This window comes from Odocoileus virginianus, chromosome 5, assembly GCF_023699985.2.
Source record: "Odocoileus virginianus isolate 20LAN1187 ecotype Illinois chromosome 5, Ovbor_1.2, whole genome shotgun sequence".
NCBI classification, from domain to species: domain Eukaryota; kingdom Metazoa; phylum Chordata; class Mammalia; order Artiodactyla; family Cervidae; genus Odocoileus; species Odocoileus virginianus.
Genome location: NC_069678.1, coordinates 90,520,631 through 90,548,184, shown reverse-complemented (window position 1 = coordinate 90,548,184; position 27,554 = coordinate 90,520,631). Strand labels below are relative to the sequence as shown.

The window sequence follows — 27,554 nt, the reverse complement described above, 5'->3', positions numbered from 1 at the left end:
GAGCCAGTAAAGCCACCTCCAGCTGCACAACTAACATGTTGCATTCTGAATCTCTAGTCATCTCACTCGTTTTATTTATTTATTTTTTTCCATTTATTTTTATTAGTTGGAGGCTAATTACTTTACATCATTACAGTAGTTTTTGTCATACATTGAAATGAATTAGCCATGGATTTACATGTATTCCCCATCCTAGTCCCCGCTCCCACCTCCCTCTCCACCCGATCCCTCTGGGTCTTCCTAGTGCACCAGGCCCGAGCACTTGTCTCATGTATCCAACCTGGGCTGGTGATCTGTTTCACCCTAGATAATATACATGTTTCAATGCTGTTCTCTTGAAACATCCCACCCTCGCCTTCTCCCAGAGTCCACAAGTCTGTTCTATACATCTGAGTCTCTTTTTCTGTTTTGCATATAGGGTTATCGTTACCATCTTTCTAAAGTCCATATATATGTGTTAGTATACTGTAATGGTCTTTATCTTTCTGGCTTACTTCGCTCTGTATAATGGGCTCCAGTTTCATCCATCTCATTAGAACTGATTCAAATGAATTCTTTTTAATGGCTGAGTAATATTCCATGGTGTATATGTACCACAGCTTCCTCATCCATTCGTCTGCTGATGGGCATCTGGGTTGCTTCCATGTCCTGGCTATTATAAACAGTGCTGCGATGAACATTGGGGTGCACGTGTCTCTTTCAGATCTGGTTTCCTTGGTGTGTATGCCCAGAAGTGGGATTGCTGGGTCATATGGCAGTTCTATTTCCAGCTTTTTAAGAAATCTCCACACTGTTTTCCATAGTGGCTGTACTACTTTGCATTCCCACCAACAGTGTGAGAGGGTTCCCTTTTCTCCACACCCTCTCCAGCATTTATTGCTTGTAGACTTTTGGATAGCAGCCATCCTGACTGGCGTATAATGGTACCTCATTGTGGTTTTGATTTGCATTTCTCTGATAATGAGTGATGTTGAGCATCTTTTCATGTGTTTGTTAGCCATCTGTATGTCTTCCTTGGAGAAATGTCTGTTGAGTTCTTTGGCCCATTTTTTGATTGGGTCATTTATTTTTCTGGAGTTGAGCTGGAGGGGAGTTGCTTGTATATTTTTGAGATTAATCCTTTGTCTGTTGCTTCGTTTGCTATTATTTTCTCCCAATCTGAGGGCTGTCTTTTCACCTTGCTTATAGTTTCCTTTGTTGTGCAAAAGCTTTTAAGTTTCACTAGGTCCCATTTGTTTATTTTTGCTTTTATTTCTAAAATTCTGGGATGTGGGTCATAGAGGATCCTGCTGTGATTTATGTCGGAGAGTGTTTTGCCTATGTTCTCCTCTAGGAGTTTGATAGTTTCTGGTCTTACATTTAGATCTTTAATCCATTTTGAGTTTATTTTTGTATATGGTGTTAGAAAGTGTTCTAGTTTCATTCTTTTACAGGTGGTTGACCAGTTTTCCCAGCACCACTTGTTAAAGAGGTTATCTTTTTTCCATTGTATATCCTTGCCTCCTTTGTCGAAGATAAGGTGACCATAGGTTCGTGGATTTATCTCTGGGCTTTCTATTCTGTTCCATTGATCTATATTTCTGTCTTTGTGCCAGTACCATACTGTCTTGATGACTGTGGCTTTGTAGTAGAGTCTGAAGTCAGGCAGATTGATTCCTCCAGTTCCATTCTTCTTTCTCAGGATTACTTTGGCTATTCGAGGTTTTTTGTATTTCCATACAAATTGATCTCACTCGTTTTAATGAATTATATCGCCTCCTTGGTCTAAAACCCTTAGCATCTATTTTCACACGCAGTCCCAAGTGTTTGCCTTTATATGTTAGCAAAGTCTTGCCATTTTGGACGTGTAATTTCTTCCCTTTTGGGTCATAGTATGTATGTGTTTTACTACAACCAACTTGTGAGTCTAGTGACAACAGAGTTGGTTGTGATTGATCTTGAAGAGAATGAACATCTTCTCGCAAGTCATTTGTGTCACATAAGGATGTCACAGATGACTTCAAGAAAAGGAAAGCTGTTCTTACATACAGGATGGTAAGTTACTTCTACTGGAGGTTTGAAATTGTCTTTTTCATCCTGGTTCACCCACATGTTCCCATTCCAGGTTTAAGGATCCATTCTTTTCCTAGTCATTGCCCTTACTTTCACATTAGAATTGGTTTGACTGTGAATTTATGTGATGATTGTAGTTCAGCTATTTGCCCAGTTACATTTTGGATTTTATTTTTAGCAATACCAACCTAGGAAAGTGAAAGTGAAAGTTGCTCAGTCGTGTCTGACTCTTTGGGACACCATGGACCATACAGTCCATGGAATTCTCCAGGCCAGAGTACTGGAGTGAGTAGCCTTTCCCTTCTCCAGGGGATCTTCCCAACCCAGATATTGAACCCAGCTCTCTCACATTGCGAGCGGATTCTTTACCAGGTGAGCCATCAGGGAAGCCCTTCAACCTATGGTTATAAGAATTGAGACTTAAAAAAAAAAATACTATCATGAAAGTGCTCAGTTTCTCAGACTGTGATTTGATTTGAGAGTTAATGGACCTGAATTTATTATTCTGTAACTGCTGAAGAGCACTTGGAGAATCCATCTCATAAGTCTGTTATATGAGATGGCTATAACTCATCATTAACTGCCTTAAGTGCAGCACCTCCAATGGCACTGTGTGTCAGGGATTACTCGCCTCCTGTTTCCTCTTTGAGCCTTATGCTTAAACCCAGAGACACAATCAAGCCAATCTCCAAATCTCGTCTTTGAGTCTGTCTACTGTGATCACTGCCATTACCTACCCTGTATTAGTCAGAGGTCAGAAGCCAAAAAGTAAGTTATGAATAGGAAAAGTTTAGTATAAAGAATTATTAACCAGTAGCAGAGAATTAACTCTTAAGGGCAAAAGAGAATATTAAAGTTTATAGACTAGCAGGTAAAAGGAGCAGCCACTAGCTGTAGGACTGAGGCAAAGTAGCAGTGATGGAAAAATTTGGAAGATGCCTGTCTCCCACCTTCAGGGCTGAGATTCAGATTTTGGAGAGGGTGTGTGCCACTAGATGCTGAAGAAGTTCTAGGTGCTGCAGATTTTTGCTGGCAGGGAGGAAACCTTCCTCAGGTGCTGACAAAAGTCCCTAGAAAACCCCTTGCTGAACCTGATAGGGAGCCGCCTGGAGTGTTGGCACGATTCCCTGGGAAACCTCCTCTCAGTGGAGTGCTGCCGGAACTTGCTTGGTGTGCCACCCTCTAGGGAGCTGGCCAAATCTGATAGGAAACTACCTGCAGGGGTGTGTGTGTGTCTGAGTAGGAAACTGCCAGTGGAGTTGTGTGTGTGTCATTGAGACTGGTGGGGAGTTGGCACCTGGGGAGAGGGCCATAGACCACTGGCCTCCACTGGGGCAAGCAGATTAGAGCACAGTGTAATGAGAAGAGGACCCTTTCTTTCCAGAGTATTCTTTTGGTGCCATCTGTTGTCAAAAGTTAACACTGACAAAGGAGAAGTGTTTATAGATGCCAAAAACAAGGCAGAGAAAATCAGATTTGAAGTTGAAAGACAGTATGTATATAGTTGGTAACTCAGATATTTACATTTCTTGTGCTCTTCATTCGTTTGGAAGTGAAAGTGAAGTCGCTCAGTTGTGTCCAACTCTTTGTGACCCCATGGACTATAACCTACCAGGCGCCTCCACCCATGGGATTTTCCAGGCAAGAATACTGGAGTGGGTTGCCATTTCCTTCTCCAAGGGGTCTTCCTGACCCAGGGATTGAACCTGGGTCTCCCACAGGTAGACTGTTTACCATCTGAGCCGCCAGGGAAGCCCTTATTCCTTTGGGGTTACCTTGATTTCTGTGTGGTGTAATTTTTCTTTTTTCTGAAAAGTGAAAGTGAAAATCACTCAGCCGTGTCTGACTCTTTGCAACCACATGGACTATACAGTCCAAGGAATTCTCCAGGCCAGAATACTGGAGTGGGTAGCCTTTGCCTTCTCCAGGGGGTCTTGCCAATCCAGAGATCAAACCCAGGTCTCCTGCATTGCAAGTGGATTCTCTAGCAGCTGAGCCTCCAGGAAAACCCAAGAATACTGCAGTGGGTAGCCTATCCCTTTTCCAGTGGATCTTTTGGACCCAGGAATTGAACCAGGGTCTCCTGCATTGCCGGCGGATTCTTTACCAGCTGAACTACCAGGAAAGCCTTCTTTATGTAGGACATACTTCCTTTAATTTAATACTCTTGTTGTGTTGGTCTAGTGGAGATGAATTCTTCAGCTTTTGTATATCTGAAAAGCTGTGTTTTGCCTTAAAAAATAGTGGCAAAATATACATAAAATGTACCGTCTTACATATTTTTAAGTGTACAGGTCAGCAGTGTTAAATACATTGAAAATGTTGTACAACCATTATCCATTTTCATAGCTCTTTTCATCTTGTAAAACTGAAACTATATCCATTAAACTGATTTTCTTCTCTCCTAACCCCAACCCTTGGCAACTATCATTCTACTTTCTGTCTCTATTTATTTTACTTAGTATAACGTGTAAGGTTTCATACATGTTGTTACCATGTGTCAAAATTTCCTTTCTTTTAATGGGTGAGTAATACTCCATTATATGTAAACACCATATTTTGCCTATTCATCTGTCTGTGGTTACTTGGGTTGCTCTCATCCTTTAGCCTTTGTAATGTTATTATGAACGTGGATATACAAGTATCTCTTAAGTCCTTGCTTTCAGTTCTTTTGAATATATACTCAGAAGTGGAATTGCTGGATTACTTGGTAATTCTATTTTTATTTTTTGAGGCACCAATGTAGTGTTTTTCATAGCAGTTATACCATTTTTACATTCCCACAATTTCAATTTCTCCACATCCTTGACAACACCTGTCTTCTGTTTTTTTGATAAGAAAGAAAGTGAAAGAAAGTGAAGTCGCTCAGTCGTGTCCGACTCTTTGCAACCCCATGGACTGTAGCCTGCCAGGCTCCTCCATCCATGGAATTTTCCAGGCCAGAATACTGGAGTGGTTTGCGATTTCCTTCCTATTGAGCTTGAGGTCATATCTCATTGTAGTTTTGATTTGCATTTTTCAAATAATTAGAGGTATTGAGTATCTTTTCTCATGCTTATTGACTATATATTTTCCTGGGAGAAATGTCTGTTCAAGTCCTTTGCCCTTGTTTTTTTAAATCAAATTTAATTTTTGGTGACACCACATGGCATGTGGGATCTTAGTTCCCCAACCGGGAATTGAACCCACACCCCTTGCAGCTGAAGCATGGAGTCTTAACCACTGGACTGCTAGGGAAGTCCCCTTTTTGAATTGGGGTGGTTTTCTTGCAGGTTTTAGGCGTTTTCTATATATTCTCAGTATCCTTTATCAAATAGGAGATTTGTAAATGTAGTTGGCCTTTGAACAACATGAGGGTTAGGGGCACCAGCCCTCCATGCAGTTGAACACCCACATGGAATTTATAGTTGGCCCTCTGTCTCTGTGGTTTTTCCATATCTGTGTAGTACTGTAGTATGTACTGTTGAAAAAAATACAGGTATAAGTGGACCCACACAAATCATATCTTTATACATCATGTGCCTGAAAACACAAAGAATTTTAAAAGTTTCATTAATGTCTTAAATTATGTAGAAAAAGTGACTTGAGTTATAAACCAAAGTTACAGTAATTCTAACTTTTATAATTGCCCATATATTTACCTTTATTAAGATGTTTTATTTTTTCATATGGCTGTGAATTACTATATTATTTTTAAAATTATTTTTAAAATGTGTTTATTTATTTTTAATTGGAGGATAATTGCTTTACAATATTGTGTTAGTTTCTGCCATATATCAACATGAATCATCCACAGGTTATGTATGTCTCCTCCCTCATGAATCTCCCTCCCACCCCATTCCCACCCCTCTAAGTTATCACACAGAGCATCAGATTCGAGCTCCCGCTTCATAAAGTAAATTTCTGCTGACTATCTAATTTTACGTGTGGTAATGTATATGTGTCAGTGCAACTCTCTTAATTTGTCCCACCCTCTCCTTTCCTGCTGTGTCCACAAGTCTGTTCTCTGTGTCTGCATCTCCATTGCTGCCCTGCAGGTAGGTTCATCAGCACTATCTTTCTAGACTCCATATGTATTTATTAATATGTAATATTTGTCTTTCTCTTTCTGACTTACTTCACTCTGTATAATATGCTGTAGGTTCATCCATCTTGTTAAAACTGAGTCAAATGTGTTCCTTTTTATGCCTGAGTAATATTCCGTTGTGTACATGTACCACTACTTCTTTATCCATTCATCTGATGATGGACATCTAGGTTGCTTCCATGTCCTAGCAATTTTTTTTTTCAGTTATGGTTTTCTCAAAGTCTATGCCCAGTATGTGAATTACTTTCTGTCGCCCTTTCATTTCATTGTGCTGAACTTCCTTCAGTAGTATGAACTTCCTCAGGCTTTATTTATTTGGTAATGTCTTAATTTCTCCTTGAAGGAGAGTTTTACCGAATATAAGATTATTGATTATTTGCTTTTTCTTTTAACATTTTGAATATATCGGCCTGCTGGCTTACAGTCTTTCTAATGACTTCAGTTCAGTTCTTTCACTCAGTCGTATCTGACTCTTTGTGACCCCATGGCCTGCAGCACACCAGGCCTCCCTGTCCATCACCAACTCCCAGAGTTTACTCAAACTCATGTCCATTGAGTCAGTGATGCCATTCAACCCTGCTTGTATACTTGTTGAGGATACCTTGTGTGTGGTAAGTCAGTTGTATCTTGCTGCTTTCAAGATTTTCTCTGTATCTTTGGCTGTTCAAAGTGTCTTTATGTGGATCTCTTTGAGTTTGTCTTTACATGGTGTTTGTAGAGCTTCTTGGACATTTATGTTCATGTTTTTCACCAAATTTGGGGAAGTTTTCAATTACTAATTTTTCAGATATTCTGTCTGCCGCATTTCACTCTTTTCTCCTGGGACTCCCACAGTGCAAATGTTGGTACACTGGTTTGTGTCCTGTAGGTACCTTACTGTGTTTATTTTTCTTCTGTCAGTTTTCTTTCTTTTCCTCAGACTTGATAGTTTCCCTTGTTCTGCCTTCAAGCTTGATGTTTCTTTCTTTTGCTTGCCTAAATCTGCCTTTGAGTCCATATAGTGAATTCATTTTAGATATTGAACTTTTTGTCTCTAGAATTTCTTTTTTGGTTTCTTTATGTATTTTCTCTTTATTGATATTTCTGTTTTGCCTATATAACATTTTATTGATTTTCTTCATATTTCCATATCAGTTTTTCTTGCTAAGTGTTGACCACTCATCATCCTGGTTTGTGAACCATTGACTCAGGTCATTTAAGAAATTCTGATATCCGACAGTTGATAGAAATTGATAATCACAGATAGTTAATAACTATATGGAAAGATTCTTCAAAAATGAAAATGAAAACAATTGAATGTAAATAAAACAGCAAAATACAAACTTAAATGAGATAACATCTTTTGCCTACCAAATGGAGGAAGATGAATAAAATTTTATGCCAAGAAGTGGAAGAGTTCTATAATACTGTATTTGGAAAGAATATCTAATCACAGAACTCTTTTTTTCCTTAGGGCCTCTTGCAGGTTTTGTATAACAAATATTGAGAGATGCAAAGTTACAGTATTCAGTTAATAAAAAAGATACTGAATGAGATACAACACAATATGCTAGGGCCTGTAGGTATCCCAAGATGAAAAAGATTTATCTAGAAAATGATACTGACACATATATGTTAACTCTGCCACAGGTAACTGTAAGTGAAATATAAATCTAGTGCTACAGAGGAGTCAAGACTTCTAAATGGTTTATCAGAAAAGGCCTTATCAAAGAGCTTTATTTTAAATAAATGTTGGAGAGTATTCCCTGGCAGTCTAGTGGTTAGGACTCTGGGCTTCCGCTAATGGTGACTTGGATTCAGTCCCTGGTTGGGAAAGTAAGATCCTGAAAGCTGAGTGGCACCCCTCCCCCCCCCCCCAAAAAAAAAGGTAAGCATTGGAATTTTATCAGATAGAAGTCATTCCCAGTTGGAAGACAATAGTATGAGAATGGTATGATGAAAACTTTAGTAAGGAATAATAAATAACCTTACTCCATAACCAGAGTAATTGTTTTCAGAACTTAGATTTCCTTCCCACCATCATCTTCAGTGTTTTTGCTTAGGATAAAGTCCAGTGTCTAAACATGACTAATACTTAGGGTGACAAACTGAGACAGTTTTGAGAGTGAAAGGGAGCACATTAATGATTACATGAGGATGGTAGGCATAAGCTGAGATGCTTTGGGCTAACTGGAAATGTGGTCACCCTTTCCATAAAGAATGTCCATTGTTTGGGCCATGATTTGTCATCAGCTTTGTCTTACAGTGCTGACTTGCTTTAGTCCCAGAATTCTTACCCACCTAGCCTTTCTGTTGTTTGAATCTCTGTGCTTTCTCCTGCTAAGAACCTTTACATTTGCTGTTCTTTTCTTTACTCTTTTCTCCTATGTTTTCATTTAATTCTTAGTTATCCTTCAGAAATTAAATTATAGAACAGTTTCTGTTTCTTTCTTGACCTCCTCTATAGGTTAGCTAATCGTGGAGAGTTGATTGATTTAAAACGGAAGATGTGTTAGAAATAGAAATGATAGTTCTTAATGATCAGTTGAAGGGGGTGGTGGTTTTAGTAGGTAAGTCATGTCTGACTCTTGCGACCCCGTGGACTGTAGCCCGCCAGGCTCCTCTGTTCATAGAATTTTCCAGGCAAGAATACTGGAGTGGGTTACCATTTCCTTCTCCAAGTGATCTTCGCATCTCAGAAATCAAACCTACATCTCCTGCATTGTAGGCAGATTCTTTACAACTGAGCCACCAAGGAAGCCCACTTGAATGGCGGAAAATATTTTGAGAGTTCTTTGAATTCTGGGGTGTTGGGGCTCCTACTGAAATGAAAAAAAAGGAATTAGTGGTGAAAAGAGTAAATTTTAGAGAAGAAAACAGTGAAGGACATTTGACAGTTTTCAGTCTCTGCTTAATCATTGAAAAATTCAGTTTCAACTTTCTGAAAATAGAGCTTTTGGTTTAGTTTTCACTGCATAAATTTATCATATAAACTCTTAAATTGTTGCAAATATTAAAACCTGTTTGAGAAAAGTGTTTATGGTGTTAGGCATTTTAGCAGTTATGTCTAGAGAATTTGCAAAGTTGTTTGGTGGACTTCCTCATAGCTCAGTTGGTAAAGAATCCGCATGCAGTGCAGGAGTCTGCCTGCAATTCAGGAGACCTGGGTTCAATCCCTGGGTTGGGAAGATCCCTTCAAGGAAGGCAGTGGCAACCCACTCCTATGGTATTCTTGCCTGGAGAATCCCATGAACAGAGGAGTCTGGTTGGCTACAGTCCATGGGGTTGCAACGAGTAGGATATGACTGAGCAATTACACACACACATGGTGGATAAAAGAGAAAATTAACATTTTAAAATAAAAATTATTGGTCCAGGATTCAATAAATTTCTGTGATTTTTTTTTTTTCCCCCATACCACACTGTGTGCAGATTTAGTTCCCCAACCAGGGATGGAATCTGGTTCCCTTGCAGTGCAAATGCAGTGTCCTAACCACTGGACTGCCAGGGAATTCCCTCTGTGATTTTTTAAAATGTTTTAATTTTTTCCCACAGGTGGTTGTGGGTGGTATTTATCAATTCACAGTATATTGGGATTTTTAGCCTCCTCTAGGGTTAGGGACGGAGAAGGCAATGGCACCCCACTCCAGTGCTCTTGCCTGGAAAATCCCGTGGATGGAGGAGCCTGGTAGGCTGCAGTCCATGGGGTCGCGAAGAGTCGGACGTGACTGAGCGACTTCACTTTCACTTTTCACTTCCATGCATTGGAGAAGGAAACGGCAACCCACTCCAGTGTTCTTGCCTGGGGAATTCTATGGTCAGAGGAGCCTGGTAGGCTACAGACTATGGAATCACGCGGAGTTGGACACGACTCAGCGACTAACACTTTCACTGCATATTTATGACTTACTAATATGCTAAATGCTTTTCATTTAATCATGTTAACAATTCTGGGAAGTGTAGGTATCACTATATCTTTATTTTATGGGTAAAGAAATTTGAAAGTAAAAATCTCTTAAAGTTGTAGCATTTATTTTATAAGTTTGAATATGCAACAGTTAACATGTCTTGAAAGGGGTAGAACCCATAAGACTGTTTTGGTAAGTAAAAGTGAACTGGTATTTTTTTGTCTTAAGTTAATATCCATATTCATTTGTTTATTTTTTTCATTTTAGGTTTTGTGGTATTGAGAAAATCCTTGCCTATACAGAATAGTTATTACAGATTCTTAAAATCAGCTTGGCTTTTAAGTCCAGTTAAATCTTTTATGAAATGTGAGGATTGAGTAATACATTATTCAAAGCTAAATTGCAGTTTATATCTAATTCTTATTTGTAAATATACAGGTTAGGCAAGAAGCACCCAAACACATTTAGCAAAACCACCATATTGTAGCAAAGCTAAGTCTTACTTGTACATTTGTTTGTCACCCCAATGTTAGATTTTAGTCCAAGCAGGTGTTCTGCAGTTCTGATGTAGTCCATAATTGAGAGGTGTTAGTGTTACCTGGCTTATGCAGTGTTAAGTGAGTAGTCACCAGCAGATTTGAATTGAAACAAAAGATCAAAAAGGCAAACAACCCAATCAGAAAATGAGCAGATCTAAATTAGACATTTCTCCGAAGAAGACATATGGATAGCCAAGAGACACATGAAGAGATGCTCAACATCACTATTACGGGTTTTTTAAAGTTTTATTTAGTTTATTTATTTATTTACTTGGAGGATAATTGCTTTACAATACTGTGTTGGTTTCTGCCATATATCAGCATGAATCCGCCATAGGTATATGGACGTTCCTTTCCTTTTGAACCTCCCTCCTACATCCCACCCCATCTCACCCTGCTAGGTTGTCACAGAGCACCGGGTTGAGCTCCCTGCATCATACAGATCTGTTTTACATATGATAATATATTTATTTCAATGCTGTTCTCTCAATTCATCCCGCCTTCTTCCCCTGCTGCGTCCATAAGTCTTTTCTCTCTGTCTGCTTTTCTATTACTGCCCTGAGGATGGGTTCATTAGTACCATTTTTCTGTTGTTGTTTAGTAGGTAAGTTTTGTCTGACTCTTCTGTGACCCCACAGACTAGCCCACCAGGCTCCTTTGTCCATTGGATTTTCTAGGCAAGAATACTAGAGTGGGTTGCCATTTTCTTCTCTAGGGGACCATTTTTGTAGGTTCCATATATATGTGTTAGTGCACGATACTTGTTTTTCTCTTTTTGACTTACTTCACTCTGTATGACAACTCTTAAGTTCATCCACCTCACTAGAACTGACACAAATGCGTCCCTTTTTATGGCTGAGTAATATTCTATTGTATATACCATCACTGCATATTAGAGAAATGTAAATCAAAGTTATAGTGAAGTGTTACCTCACACCAGTCAGAATGACATCATGAAAAAGTCTACAAACAATAAATGCCAGAGAGGAGATGGAGAAAAGGGAATTCTTCTACACTGTTGGTGGGAATGTTCTCCATTTAACTATAGTAAATCAACTATACTCCACGGTAAAATAAAATTCTGTAAATATGAAAAACAAAAACAACAAAATCAAAGTGAGTCAAAAGTAGATTCTCCCTTAATTGATGCTCTACCGTAGTAAGAAGTTCAAATACATAGAGAGGCTGACATTAAAAGGAGATAACCACTGGAAGTTGTACTTGAGGGGCTTCAATGTATTAAAAATATTATTCCTTTAATGGATTTGAATATATATTTTTAAAATTTCTCTTTAAAAAATACTGGCATATGCCCAGATACCATTTCTCTAGTTACTCTTGTTTCAGTTGTGCCTTTTGGTTTTTAATATGCAAGACTTCATGGAAATAGTTTTCTTATTGTGTTTTTAGAACAGCTTAATAGAGATGTAGTTCATATGCCATGCAGTTCACCCATTTAAAACACATAATTCAGTAGTTGTATTTTCACAGTTGTGCAACCACATCAATTTTAGATCATTTTCATCACCAGAAAAAGAAAAAGGCAGTATTGTCCAAAAAATGCATTTTCTTCAGACACTCAAACCCCTTTCAGTGTAGACCAGTGCTTTCATTCTTTGGCTTGCAGAGTCATGTCTCCCATTTTCCTGTTATTCACATAGCTCATTGAGTGGAATGGTAGGTAGAGTGGCCTTTACTGTTTCTTTCCTTTTTTAGTGTTTATATAGTTGAATTCAATTATATTAAATGTGTTTAATGAATCATCTGCAAGATAATTTTTAAATTTTCTTTTTGTTTTCTTTTTGAAATTCTGAAATTTCACTGCGACGTACCTTCCCGCCCTCCCACCCTCCCACCCTCTCTTTGTTATTTGGTATACCCATTCAATCTCAAATATCCATTTATTTAGTTGAGGGAAATTTTCTTCTATTATTTCACCTGTTTATTGTTTTCTTCCTTGGGTTTGCCTATGAGATTTCTTTTACACCTAATTGCTTAATCTTTCATGTTTTCATATAAAATATCTCCCAGCTCTGACTTTTTGTTTTTGTGTTTTGGAAGTTGATTGAGAACTCTGTCAAAAGCTTACCCAGCAAAAGTTTTATTTTCTCGTTTCCTAATATTTTCACATATCTCCTTTTCATGGCCTTCTGGGTTTAGTTATTTTTATCTGTAGTTTCTCACATATCTCAGATAGCACTTAAAAGTAGAAATTTCTTTTCTGTAAATTGTTTCCTTCCGGAGTGGTTATTCTTTAATTCACCTTGAACCTTCTCTTTCACATAGTTAATTTCTTTCAGAAACCTGGGATCCTTGGTTGTCTTTTTTGTTCGGTGAATCTTAGGTATTATTGATTACTATAGCTAGCTGTTGTGTTTCGTTTGTAGTATATAGATAGCAAGGTAGTTCTTTTTCCCTGAAGTTTTCCCTTTGAATGGGGAGACTCACTCTGTAGTTTAGTGGGTTTATCATGAAGCAGAGTTGCTTCTCTTCTTGCCTCATAGATGAATAGTAGATAGGGAAGCAGGAGGTTGGAATGCTCACACTTGCCAAAATGAGGAGGCCTTTAAAGACGAGAAGTGGAACATCCTAGTCGTGTCTTTACCAGTTTCTGAGTGCAGTTGCCTCTGCTTTACATCTCCCCTCCTCTGTGTCTGTTTTAAAGGTCTGAAACTACCTCATACTTGGCTCTGTTTCTGTCTTGGGCCCTGACATACTCAAAAAGGAACTATTCCTGTAATTTGGCTAACTTTCATTTAAAGAGCAGCAGATTTCTGCCCTTCGCCTGAGAGTAAATCCTATTGATGCGATTGTTCTGTTCAGTTTTGATTAGAAGTTTAACCTAGTTCTAATAATAAGTGCTGTTAGTAAGTTCTCAGCAAATGTTGGCTGTGTTTTATTATTATTACAAATGTGTGTGATCTTTTGTGTTATGTGATAGAAAAGTGATTTTTGAAAAATAAGTAGCTTTTCTGAATCACTTTGTTGTATACCTGAAATAGTAGATCAACTATACTTCAGTTTTTAAAAAACATTAAAAAACAGCTTTTTTAATAGGGAGAATATGTATATATTTCTTAATTTTTGGTTTGGAGGTTTTGGCCTGAGAACCCTTTTATCCTTACTAAATTTTTGTTTTACTCTATTTGGTAGTGTTTTGTTTATATTGTTATGAATTTGTATACTTCGGGTGAAGATTACAGCTCTTAAAGGAGGAAGAAAGGATACTAAAAAGTATGAATGAAGAATGATAATAATGTTACTTTTCTTTTTTTGCTTTTTCAGTTTGAGCAGAAAACTGGTGCAGTTTTTGATGAAATTGTAGAGAACTGTAAGTACCATTCTAAAAAAAAAAACCCAAATAGTGATGTCTTAGATAGTAAATATAAGTCTAGCGAAGGCATTTATCTATAACAGCGATTAGTTAGGGCTAATTAATGTGATGGTCCAATTTGATTTGGTTTAGATCTTATCACACCCTCTTAGTATTTTAGTAAAGTTAATCTGACTTGTAAGAATCTTATTCTTTTCTTTAAATATTCTCCTAGTTACTACTATTGAAATATAGCCATGGTTTGTGTATATGTGGATCGTATTGAATTTATCACTCAAACTTTGTTTATAGGGTCTCTTAATTCTCTCTTCATTTTTTTTCCACTGTTACATGATTTTCTTAAAAGAAACTTTGTTTCTTAGATTATAAAAGTAATACATTCAATTTTATAATACAAAAATGAATAAAGCAGAAAATAAAAAACCTTTATCTTTACCATTCTCCAAAGAGAATCTGTTTTGAAAGTGTAATATATATCTTTCCAGACTTTTTTCTATGAATGTAGCTATACATCTTTATGGGATGGGTGGGAAGAATGTGCTGTGTGTGTTTTTCATACAACTGCCTGGACATCTTCTGTTAGTGTATGTGGGCCCATTGTATCCTTTTCAGCATGTACTCAGTAGTTTATTGTCTCACTGTACTACAGGCTAACCAGATTCCTCTTTTACATGTGTGTATATTATTTTCAGCTTCTTACGGTTACAGTGTTAAGTATGCATTTCTGTACACATTTTTGTCTACTTATTGAAGTGTTTTTATAGAACAAATTCCAAGAATAGAGTTTTTTCTTCCAATTTTATTGAGATATAATTGACATGTTTTGACTCATGTACATCATTAAATGATTACCACAGTATGTTTAGTGAGTCTAAGAATAGAATTGATGAATCATCAAAGGATGTTTGTGCACTTGTTTATGATGGATAAATTTCATCACCTACAATTCCTAAGGCAAGGGAAATGTGCTTCTCTTGTTTTCTGTTTGCCTTCACTAAAGGGATCTGTTAGTACCTTCTTTCTCTTTGGAATTAGTTTGTTAATATTTTTTGAGTGATAACAGTTCTTTAGACTACATATTGAAAAGTAACTAGTGCTCCTGATCTTCAGTGGATTTAGTTATTAAATGTCCTTTTTGTTGCATGCAAGTTTCAAAAATAGACTTTTGCTGGCTTATCTCAAGGAAAAAGATTTAGAAGTATACTGGGGTATTTCACAGAAATCAGGGAGGAGATAAAGAACACATTTCCTCCAGGGAACTCAGTGAAACGTGATCATGGGCCTGCTCTCTCTAGGACGGCCAAAAAGCAGTTATGCTCCAGTGACTTTTAGTCTTTTTGTTTATCCATTTTAGATTTTAAGTTCCTGCTAAGAAGATTATAATTAGTTCAGCTGGTTTGTCTTTGAACAGTCGTCTGTGGTTGGGGGAACAGGGTCAAAAAGTGAAACATGCTGTTAGAAGGTATCCCTCAGCCATTACGTCTCACTTTCAGCGAGTAATTTTTGATTTCCTGCTTCTGGATATGCCTTTACTCAAGTCTGTATACCAGAAATAGTAATTAATAATAATTAATCAAATAGCTTTCTAATGATGCTTTTGTTTGGATACTTTTTTTGTGAAAGATGTTGCAGCAACAACAATCTTAAAGCAGAAATCTTAAGGCAGTAATAAGCATGCTGCTATATATGGGTCTTTACACACAACATTTGGAATTTATGTTTCTGGTGCAGGTGCTCTTTTTTGCTCCAGCCCTGCAAACATTTTTGGGCTAGGGGTTTACAAGCAGTAAGGAGCTGTTGAAGGCAGAGAAGTGACTAGCTTGGAAGAGGAGGCTAGCCTGCCTCCATTATCGAGCTCAGGAACACAGACCTCTACTTATAGAGAGAAGGGCAGACTGCTACACAAATGGTATTCAGGAAGTTTCTGATTCCAAAGATGGTCATTTGAGGCCTACCATTTTGTCTTGATGTTGATGTCCAGAAAAATAGGAGATTAACTGTTTCTCAGGCAAGTACCTCAAAATGTCTTGTGTAATACCAGAGTTAACTGTGTGTTCATTGCCCAAGACCACTAGGATATGGAACTTCAAATGGTTGTTTTATAAATCAGCTTCAGCCTTTCTGGGGTGCAACCTTTTGGCAAACTATAGTGTCTGCTAATGTAACCCCATCAGTGAGGACTTTGGGAAATTTGGTTTAAACATGGAAAAAGTTAAATTGGCGTTCCACATATATAGTGTTTTCAATGAAAGAGATTTAAAAGAAAAAAAACTTCAATATTTTATGCAAATCAGAAGAAAAAGTAGGGTTGTCCACCTTCTAGTTTGTCATTTGTCTGGAGAATTGTGCTGTTATTTTTTAAGGTAACATGTTGATAGTGGAAATGACTGATGTATAACTCATGTTCTTTTAACCATTGCTTCACATTATTTATGTGCAGTTTGAAAGAAATTGAAAAGTAATTTTTATTGACATAAAGTTTATTTGCAATGTTAATTTCTGCTATACAGCAAAGTGATTACATTATACTTGTATATACATTTTCTTAATATTCATTTCCATTTATAGGATATTGAATATCGTTCCCTGTGTTATATAGTAGGACCTTGTTGTTGAGAGATTTTTTTTAAATGCTTTTAGATAACTGCTTCTTTAAAACAAGGACGTTGACTAATTGAATGGCTCTAGGGTAACCACCAGGGAAGAACCCACCTGCCAGTGCAGTTTCAGTCCCTGCCTGGGTGGGAGGATCCCCTGGAAGAGGAAATGGCCACCCACTCCAGTATCTTGCCTGGGAAATCATATGGACAGAGGAGACTGGTGGGCTACAGTCCATGGGGTCACAAAAGTCAGACACAACTTGGCGACTAAACGATAACAAGAAAGATAACCACTTGGTCATTTACCAGTGGTTAATTTTCTTACTGATAGAATAAGTTCATTGACTGTAACAGACTCGACAACTTCACAGGAAAATAAGAGCATTGCTGAATTTTCATGTGCAGTCTTTGGATTAAAAAGCTTCGTATTGTTTTGATCACTTGCAGTATACCAGTTTATTTGTGAAAAACTTTACATGTATTACTTTTTAAAAATCTTGATCATTATATAACTGGTAGATTAGATTCAACCATGTGTTGATATAACAGAAACACAATAGAAACTTATTTTCCATATGAAAGAAGCCTAGATGAAAAATTGCTCTGTTTATCAGGAATACAGGGTGTTCCGGTTTTATCACTTTCTTAGCATATGGCTTCCATTTCTCTGATGTTCTGAGATGCCTGCTGTATCTTCAGCTTGTGATGGGTTAGGGAGAAGGGAAAAAGGCATACTTCTCAATGGAATCAGCCTCTTAAAGAATTTTCCTAGAAACTGTACATATATACATTGGTTTCCACTTCATTAGCCATCCTGATTTTGAAGAAAACCAGGGTTGTCCTTTAGCTGTGCCTGTTGGTGCCAACAGTAAAATTAAGGATCTCTTAATGAAGAGAAAGGGAGTTGTTACTAAGTATGTAATCTCTGCCATAACAACCCTCTGGATGAAGATATTACAACTGTTTCTGTGTTACTAAGGAGGAAACTAAGGCTTAGAGACATTTAAAGTTGTACAGCCAGGATTTGAATGCAGGTTTATCTTAACTCCCAAGCTCCTCTAAGCTCCTCTTAAGTCTCTTGTTACCTATTTCTGAACTGCCCCCTAGTTCACTGGAATCACAGGTTTTCAGTAGTAGTTGTTATTTGGTAGAAATAAAGGAATATTTTGTAAAGTAATATAGAGATATTTCAATGAGTGTTAACCATGACAGGTTTTGGGGGCTGCCTATCAGCAGTAAAGAATCCACTTGCAATTCAGGAGACACAGGAGACCTGGGTTCAATCCCTGGGTTGGGAAGATCCCCCGGAGGAGGGCATGGCAACCCACTCCAGTGTTCTCGTCTGGAGAATCCCCATGGACAAAGGATCCTGGCAGGCTACAGTCCATAGAGGTGCAGAGTCAGGCACAACTGAAGTGACTCTGAGCACACAGGAGTGTCAGTGTCAGCTTGTGTTTGAGTTATAAAGTGTCTATCTTATCAGTGCAGCTCAATTTTTAAAAGAACTAATAAGTTGAGCAGTTTTTTTTTAAAACCTCAGAGCTACATAAAAATTTCTGTTTATATGGTCTATTGCTGAGTATTGTTTTTGTCCTTCCAGCATTTGAAGGAATATCTTTATGAAAATGTTGAAATAAAAACCTAGAGTTGTCCTTAAAGATATAAACATGGGTATAAAACTGAGATGACTTTAACTTAAAACACCTCACCATTCTTAATAATTTTCTAGTTTATTAAATAGAAACATAGATTCTTTTTGAATTAAGCATTGTATTAAGGTTTTGAACAAATGAAATGGACTAAACTAATTTTTGCTTTATTTCTATCTTACTAAAAGGAATATGTATTTGAAAACAAGTTATACTTTTATTTCAAGATTGTTATCTTTAAAACTGAGTGGTGACAGGAAAACTTTGAGACTGAAAGGAAGACGTGAGTTGTATATGAGTTTTAGTTTATGTTGGTAACTAGTATAAAAGATTGGTAGAGTTGAAAGTATAAGATAAATGTTTAAATATAAGATGATTCAAATACAGGGTTCTCCATTTTCCAATGAAAAGATTACACTTAAGTTTTTAATATCTACAGTGTATGTTGTCTTAGACATATAGATGAAAATCAGATGTCTATTGATCGTGTTAATTCAACTACTTGTTAATTTAAATATATACATCTTTAAACTTCATGTTAAGTAATATTAATTTAGAAAATACTCCTTTTCTCACAGTTATTTTGTGAAAGAATTTTAAGTACCTAACATGCATGTTTTAGAAATTTGACTTAGTTATCTCTAGTGTCACTTCTTCAATCAGTTACCAGTTTTCTAGAGCCTGCTGTCTAAATTATTTGAGATAAAACATAGCTTGCGTTTGCATTCTTATTACTGATAATGTTCTGCCTAACAGATCACCATAAACTTAGTGGTTTAAAAATGACAATTTTATTATGCTTGTCGATCTGTGGCTCCGATATTCAGAAACGATACGTGTGAGATGTCTTGTTTTTGTTCTGTAATGTCTTGGTTCTTGGCTAGGAAGATTTGAAAACTCAGTAGGGAGAATCTGGAAGTGTGTTGTGTATCATGTTAATCTGTTCATCTGTTGATGAACATTTAATTTGCTTCTATGTCTTAGCTATTGTAAATAGTGCTGCTATGAACATTGGTGTGCATATATCTTTTCAAATGAGTGTGTCATCTTTCCTAGATAATGTCCAGAAATGGGATTGCTGGATCATATAGTAATCTTTGTAGTTTTTTAAGAAAACTTCAGACTGTTTTCTGTAGTGACTGTCTCAGGTTACATTCCCAGTAACAGTGTAAGAGGCTTCCTTTCCCTCCACGCTCTCTCCAGCATTTATTATTTGTGAACTTGCTGACGATGGCCATTCTGACCAGTGTGAGGTGATACCTCATTATAGTTTTGATTTGCATGTTTCTAGTAATTAGCTATGCAGAACATCTCTTCATGTGCCTGTTGGCCATCTGGTATGTCTTTAGAGAATTGTCTATTTAGGTCTTATTCCCATTTTTTGGAGTGCATTGTTTTTTTGATACTGAGTTGTATGATGTGTTTGCTTATTTTGGAAATTAAGCCTTTGCCAGTCACATTGTTAGCAAATATTTTCTTCCATTCTGTAGGTAGGTTGTCTTTTTTTTTTTTTTTAATGGTTTTCCTTTGCTGTCCAAAAGCTTTTAAGTTTGGTTGCTGCTGCTGCTGCTGCTGCTGCTAAGTCACTTCAGTCGTGTCCGACTCTGTGCGACCCCATAGACGGCAGCCCACCAGGCACCCCCGTCCCTGGGATTCTCCAGGCAAGAACATTGGAGTGGGTTGCCATTTCCTTCTCCAATGCGTGAAAGTGAAAAGTGAAAGTGAAGTCACTCAGTCGTGTCCGACTCTTCGTGACCCCATGGACTGCAGCCCACCAGGTTCCTCCGTCCATGGGATTTTCCAGGCAAGAGTACTGGAGTGGGTTGCCATTGCCTTCTCCATTTAAGTTTGGTTAGGTTCCATTTATTTTTGCTTTTATTTCTTTTACCTTGAGAGACTGATCTAAAAAAAATTTTATGTCTGAGAATGGTTTGCTTATATTCTCCTCTAGGAATTTAAGGTGTCATGTCTTATATTTAAGTTTTTAAGTCATTTGGAGATTATTTTAATGTCTGGTATTAGGGAGTGGTCTAACTTCAGTGGTTTATATGACACTGTCCAACTTGCTCAACACCACTTACTGGAAAGATTGTCTTTTCTCCTTTGTATATTCTTGCCTCCTTTGTTGAGGATTAATTGACTGTAGGAATGTGGGCGCATTTCTGGCCTCTCTGCTTTGGTCTGTTGATCCATACATTTGTTTTTGTGCCAATATCTTCATCTTTTGATTACTATAGGTTTGCAATATTGTCTGAAGTCTGGGATGATATTCCTCTACCTTTGTTCTTTTTCCTCTGAACCACTTTGGCAATTCTCGGTCTTGTGATTCTGTGTAAATTTTAGGATCATTTGTTCTTTTAGGATCATTTGTGAAAAATGTCATGGATAATTTGATAGGGATTGCATTAAATCAATAGATCATATTTATAGTATGGCCATTTTAGCAATATTAATTCTTCAAATCTGACATCAGTATTTTAGAGTTTTCAGCATATGTCTTTTACCTCCTTGGTTAGATTTATTCCTATTTTTTTTTTAAACAATTTTAAATGAGATTATTTTTAAACTTTCTGTTTGTGATTTCATTGTTAGTGTAAAGAAATGCAACAGATTTCTATATATTGAACTGTGTCCTATTATCCTGCTGAATTCATTTATTCTAATTGTTTTTGTGTGGAATTTTTAGGGTTTTTTATATAGACTATTGTATCATCTGCATACAGTGACAGTTTTACTTCTTCCCTTCCAGTTTGGATATGCTTTCTTGTTCTTGTCTGATGGCTGTGGCTAGGATTTCCAATACTATGTTGAAGAGAAGTGATGAGGGTGGACATGCTTGTACTGGTCCAAAATTTAGCAGTAAGGCTTTTAGACTTTCACTGTGGGCTGTTACGTTGACTGTGGTTTTGTCATAAATAGCTTTTATTATGTTGAAATATGTTCCCTCTGCACCTGTTTTGGTGAGTTTTTATTATGAATGGGTGTTGAATTTTATCTAATGCTTTTTTGCATCTATTGGCTTTTGTCTTTTCTTTTGTTGATGTGGGATATCACATTGATGTGCATATGTTGAACTGTCCTGTCCCTGGCATGAATTCAACTTGCTCACGTTGTATGATCCTTCTTATATATTATTGAATTGTTTGCTAATATTTTGTTAAGATTTTTGTACTGTATTCATCATAGATACTGGCCTGTAATTTTCTTCTTTTGTATTGTTTTTGTTTGGTTTTGGTATTCGGGTGTAGGTGGCTTCATAGAATGACTTTGAGAGTATTCCCTCCTCTTCAGTCTTTTGAAAGAGTTGGAGAAGTATAGGTGTGAGTTCTTTGTATGTTTGGTAGAATTCCCCAGTGAAGCCATACGGTCCTAAACGTCTGTTTGCAAGGAGTTTGTTTTTTTTTTTTAATTACAAATTCTATTGCACTTCTAGAGATTGGTCTGTTCAAATAATCTATTTCTTACTCAGTTTTGGCAGGCTGTATCTTTCTAGAAACTTGTGTTTTTTTTCTAGGTTATCATATACCTATTCATAGTAATTGCTTAGGATTTTTTGAGTTTCTTCTACATCAGTTGTTATTGTTCCTCTTTGATTTCTTATTTTGATTATTTGGGTCAGCTCTCTTTTCTTCTCCTTGAGACTGGTCAGAGATTTGTCAATTTTGTTTATCCTTTCCAAATATCAGCTGTTGGTTTTATTGTTGTTTTTTTTTTCCTGTCTTTTAAAAAGTCTCTTATTTATTCCTTTCTGATTTTTATTATCTCCTTCTTTCTGTTGATACTAGGTTTTGTTTGTTCTTCTTTTTCTAACTCTTTTAGGTTGTAGGTTAGGTTGTTTATTTGAGATTTCTCTTTTTTGAAGCAGTCCTATATTGCTATGAACTTCCCTGTTAGATCTGCTTTTGGTGCATCCTGGAGATTTTGTATGGCTGTGTTTTTATTTTGTTTTGTTTTTGGCGGTGCTCTATGGCACGCCCCTGCAGTGGAAGTGTGGAGTCCCAACCACTGTATCACCAGGGAAGCTCCATATATGGTTGTGTTTTCATTGACATTTTTTTTTTTTTCATTGACATTTATCTTGAGATATTTTTTGATTTCTTCATTGAGGTCGTTGACTCATTAATTTTTTAGTAGCATGTTGTTTTGTCTCCATGTAATTTCTTTTGCCCCCTATGATTGATTTCTAATTTCATGCCTTTGTGGTCAGAGAAGATGCTTGAAATAATTCCTGTTCTCTTAAATTTGTTGAGGCTTATTTTGTACCCTAGAATGTCATCTATTCTAGAGTGTTTCATGACCTATATGTGTTCTGGTTTTTTTGGATGTAATGTCCTACAGATATGAATTAAGTCTAGCTATTCTATTATATCATTTAGAGTTTCTGTTGGCTTATTGGTTTTCAGTTTGAAAAATCTGTCCATTGATGTCACTGGGGTTTTAAAATCTCTACTATTGTTATGTTCCCATCAATTTCTCTTTTTATGTCTGTTAGTACAATATTTTATGTGTTTAGGTGCTCCTATATTAAGTGATCCTTTTGTCATTATATAGTGTCCTTTTTTTATGACTTTTATGACGTTTGTTTTAAAATCATTTTTTTCTGAATGTTGCTATCATTTTCTTGTCATTTCCATTTACATGAAATACCTTTTCCATCCCCTCACTTTCAATCTGTTCATGTCTTTTGCCCTAAAGTGGGTCTCTTGTAGGCAGTATAACTATCTGTTCTTGTTTTATTATCCACTCAGCCATTATGTGTCTTTTGATTGCAACTTTTACTCCATTGACATTTATAATTGTTACTGATAAATATGAATTTATTGCCATTTTTCCTTGCCTGTCTTTATAGTTTTAAATCACATTTTCATTATTGATCAGTATATTGTTTGGTTTTGCTTACTTATGAATTTTGTATTATTTTTGAATCATTCTATATGTTACCACTTTGTTTTTTCATTATAGTTGATATTTGTCTGTATGCATTGTTTAGCTCATTCATTCATCACTGATGTATAGTAATTCATTATTAATGCTCACCCTAATAATTTCTGTTTATTTATTTTTAATTGTGGTAAAAAACACATAATGCAGAATTTACCATCTTAATAATTTTTAAGTTACAGTTTCTTAATATTAAGTACATTCACATTTTTGTGCAACAAATCTCTGGAACTATTTTGTCTTGCAAAACTGAAATTTCTATACCCACTGAACAAAAATACCCTCTCCTCTTAAGGTTTATACGTGTTGTAACATGTATTAGGGTTTCCTTCCTTTTTAAGAATGAGTAATAATTTACTGTTGTATGGATAATACCACATTTTGTTTATTTGTTTACCTATTGATGGGCATTTGGGTTGCTTCTGCCTCTTGGTCTGTGTGAGTAATGCTACAGATACCACCTTTTGATATGCTTGTTGGCCATTTGTCTTCTGGCAGAAATGTGTTTTTCAAGTCCTTTGACCATTTTTGAATTTTTATTCTTACTGTTGATTTATGAGTTCTTTATGTATTCTGGATATTATTCCTTATCATATGTATGATTTGCAAATACTTTCTTCCATTCCATGTGTTGCCCTTTTACTCTGTTGATAGTTTCTTTGGATGTGCAGAAGTTTTAAAAATTGTTTGTCCCATTTGTTTATTTTTGCTTTTGTTGCCTGTGCTTTTGGTGTCATATACAAAAATTTATTGCCTAATCCAATGTCATGAAAGTTTTTCCCTGTGTTTTCTTTTAGGAGTTACATACTTTTAGATCTTCTGTTTAAAATATATCACAAATTCAATATCTACTTTACCATTTATAGACTTTTTGATATTTCTAGTTTTTCCATTGCTAATCTTTCTTCTATGAACATCCTTGTATGGCTTCTGATTCGAATAAGAAAGTATCATGTATGGAATTCATGTAAAATCTATTATGGTGAGTCTCTGTCAAGAAACAAGTTTAGAATCTTTTGGTTTAGGTCAGGAATTGGCTAACTTTTTCTCTAAAAGACCAGATAATAAATATTTTAGACATTATGCCATCCCTGTTGCAGTCTATTCAACTCTGTCTTTTCAGCATGAAAGCAGCCATAGACAGTACATGAAGAGATTCGTGTTTGTTTCCAATGAAACTTTATTGACACTGAATTTTGAATTTAGCATTATATGTGTCTGTTTTGTTTTTTAACTGTTTAAAAATGTGAAAATCATTCTTAGCTCATGGGTTATGTAGATAGGACACAGGTGGCTTTTGGATTTAGCATGCAGACATAATTTACATACCCCTGCTCTAGAGTGTATATGGAAGATGATTGCTCAGGCATTGGATGTATACATTCTCAACTTACTAGAACTGCAAAATTTACTGTTTTCATTTGTTTATATTTCTGCCATTGTTTAGAGTTTTGGTCACTATGCATCTGGACAATACTTATTACTAGAATTAAATATTTTGTAATTATACTAGGTATAACATGAAATTCATTTTTTAAATATTTATATTTAACTGATTAATAATTTAGTTGAATATTTTTTCATGTTTTTGGCTGTTTCTGGTTCCTCTACTGCAAAATCTGTTGCCCACTTGCTGTTGCATTGCTGACCTTCTCTTAACTGCATTGTAGGAGTTCTATAAATATCCTAAAGAAGAAACTTGTCAGTTATAAATATGAAAAATAAATTTTCCTAAGTCATGACTTGACCTAATAAGTCTTTGCATAAACAGAAATCAATTTTAATGTATCTGAATGATAATAAATAGTCTTTTCCTTTATGACTTGATTTTTAAAAAATTTTTATTTAAGTAAACCTTTTCTAGGCTGATATCAGAAAGCTATTTCATGTTGTTTCCTAAAATGCTCATTGGTTTTACCTTTAACACATAGCTCTTTGAATTCTAGTAGAATTAACTGTTTTAACTGTTTTATGGTTTGGGTTAGAGAACTAGTTTGTTTCTTGCCATAATAGTAACAAATTATCTCATTATCAATCATCAAATACTGTTTTCTTCACACAGTTACTTGAAAAACTATTCTGTAGTGTGTATCTGTTGCGGTCCTTTAATGGACCGGAACCTGGTGGTCTGCAGTCTACAATAAGAAAGTGAAAGAGAGAAAGAAGCTGATACTCCCTGGTTTATGCAGAGAACCAATAAGACCCTACAACAGGGCTTGTACTGCTCAGAAGGCACAGGGCGCCCTCTCAAGGGGGTCTTGAAAGCCCGGGCAGGAGCATGAGCTCAGCGGGTTTCTACGCTTCAGAGAATTAGCTGGAGGGGGAGGGAGAGAGAGAGAGAAAGACACAGACACGGGGACCCAAGCTCTAATGGATCAAAGGTGCTTTCATGATCTTTCTGTGAATATATATATATAGGCTGTTGTACAAGGAATTTCTTTCGACAGTGATAAAGATCAGAAAATCAAAGGTACAGCAGCCATTACCAAGGGAACAAGGGATTAACAATGGTCATAGGGTCAGGAGACAATCCATATCTCAAGAAAGAGGACTAAGACTAAGCAGTTTTGTTGTAAGGAGAGTGTTTACTAAAGGAGATTCATGCATGTCTCATCCTATGACCTCAGTCCTGGAATCGGCGTGCTGTTCCACTTGTTTCTGTTGCCAGAAACTGATAAGGAACAGAGGATTTATGAGAAACAGCATGTAGGAATCCTCCTGTTGAACTTTCCCTGACAATTCCCCCTTATTTATTTATTATATTTGTAAAAAGGGTCTTGACCATTTGAGTTTATTGAGTTTTAGCAATTTTTGTATAAAAGCAATGGTAAATAACAAATATAATTGTCAAGACACTTACCAAAGTTATAGTTCCAGATCCGATGCTGTGAGTAATGTTCTAAAACCATCCGCGTGGGTCTAGCCCAGATAATTGATCAGCTAGTTGTTCAGCTAAAGTTTCCAAATTAGTGGAAGAGGGCAGATTTTTAGAAAAGGTTTCAAAGATTTCTTTTTGTAATAATTGTACATTCAGAGAGACATTATCATGTATGTTTTGTAAATGAAATTTGATTTGTTCCCAGTTGTAGGCACTATGATTGAATTGAACAGGAGTAACACAAAATTGAGTAGAATTCCAATCATTTTTCAGTACCACCTGTTTTTGTACATTTGTTAATTGATCTCCAACCCATTTGATGGCTGTTTTAAGTTCCTGTATTTCATTTTGAATATCCTCATCTATCTGAGCCTGAGTGGCCCACATAGTATGAGCATCTTTAGTCTAATTTTGGATAAAATTATGTGTTTGAATTGAGGTTTGTAAAGCAATGACAGTGATGGCAGCAGTGGTGCAAATAGCTATTAATCCCAAAATGCCAAGAATCAGCCATCCAATGAATCGTTTAGATCACCAGAGCAGTTTAGTAAGTAACCGGGAAGCAAGTCCAGCCATGGGACCTTCTTCCCAGGGCTGCTGGAGATTTATTGGTAACCACAGACTATGTCGAGATCGAAGAATCAAAAGGGATTCATTTCTTTTTTTAAATTTTATTTATTTATTTATTTTTCCATTTATTTTTATTAGTTGGAGGCTAATTACTTTACAGTATTGTAGTGGTTTTTGCCATACATTGACATGAATCAGCCATGGTTTATATGGGTTCCCCATCCCGATCCCCCCTCCCGCCTCCCTCTCCTTCCCATCCCTCTGGGTCTTCCCAGTGCATCAGCCCTGAGCACTTGTCTCATGCATCCAACCTGGGCTGATGATCTGTTTCACCCTTGATAGTATACTTGTTTCGATGCTGTTCTCTCTGAACATCCCACCCTCGCCTTCTCCCACAGTGTCTAAAAGTCTGTTCTGTACATCTGTGTCTCTTTTTCTGTTTTGCATATAGGGTTATCGTTACCATCTTTTTAAATTCATATATATGGGATTCATTTCTTAAGGATAACAGAATATTTAAGACAAGTGTATAATTTGCAATTTATACAAGTTATAGAACGTAAAGTCTTATTGAATTGTAAACTCCCTATAGCTAGAACAAAAGGAAGGGGAACAAAATCTTCTATGAAACATGATTGATTGTAACTAAAGAAATAGTTACTGTGACTACGATTGGTCCCTGTGAAATGCCCAGTCTAAGTTCCAAGCTCTTCGGTGCTTGCAGCAAGTTTCCAGATGTCCCATTGTTTAGGTCCAATCTGTTTCTCGAGGACGATTTGAGGATGAGGGGGGGCCATTCCACTGTCAAGGCACCCAAGAAGTCCTTTGTCATGCTAACGCTCCATTGTAGTGTTAGTAACCGTCTATGCTACTTGAGTAGCATAGTCACATATAGTGCTGTTAATATCATCTGAGCAGTTAGATAACCATATACCATGGGGTCCCCAATCAACAATGGTGTAACTGCCCATAAACATTAATTTCCCTGATTTAGCTTGACATTTATCTCAATAAATA

The 27,554-nt window shown here is 36.5% G+C and overlaps 1 protein-coding gene across 4 annotated transcripts in view; it reads left to right on the top strand.

The window, feature by feature from the left end:
• The window catches only part of ZMYM4 (zinc finger MYM-type containing 4), a 153,891-nt gene that overhangs the window by 26,107 nt on the left and 100,230 nt on the right, over window positions 1-27,554 (top strand). For all 4 annotated transcript variants that reach the window (XM_070468412.1, XM_020880190.2, XM_070468415.1 and 1 more), the window contains exon 2: window positions 13,851-13,896. In XM_070468412.1, coding sequence (XP_070324513.1) covers window positions 13,851-13,896 — 46 coding nt within the window. The remainder of the gene's footprint in view (window positions 1-13,850; window positions 13,897-27,554) is intronic.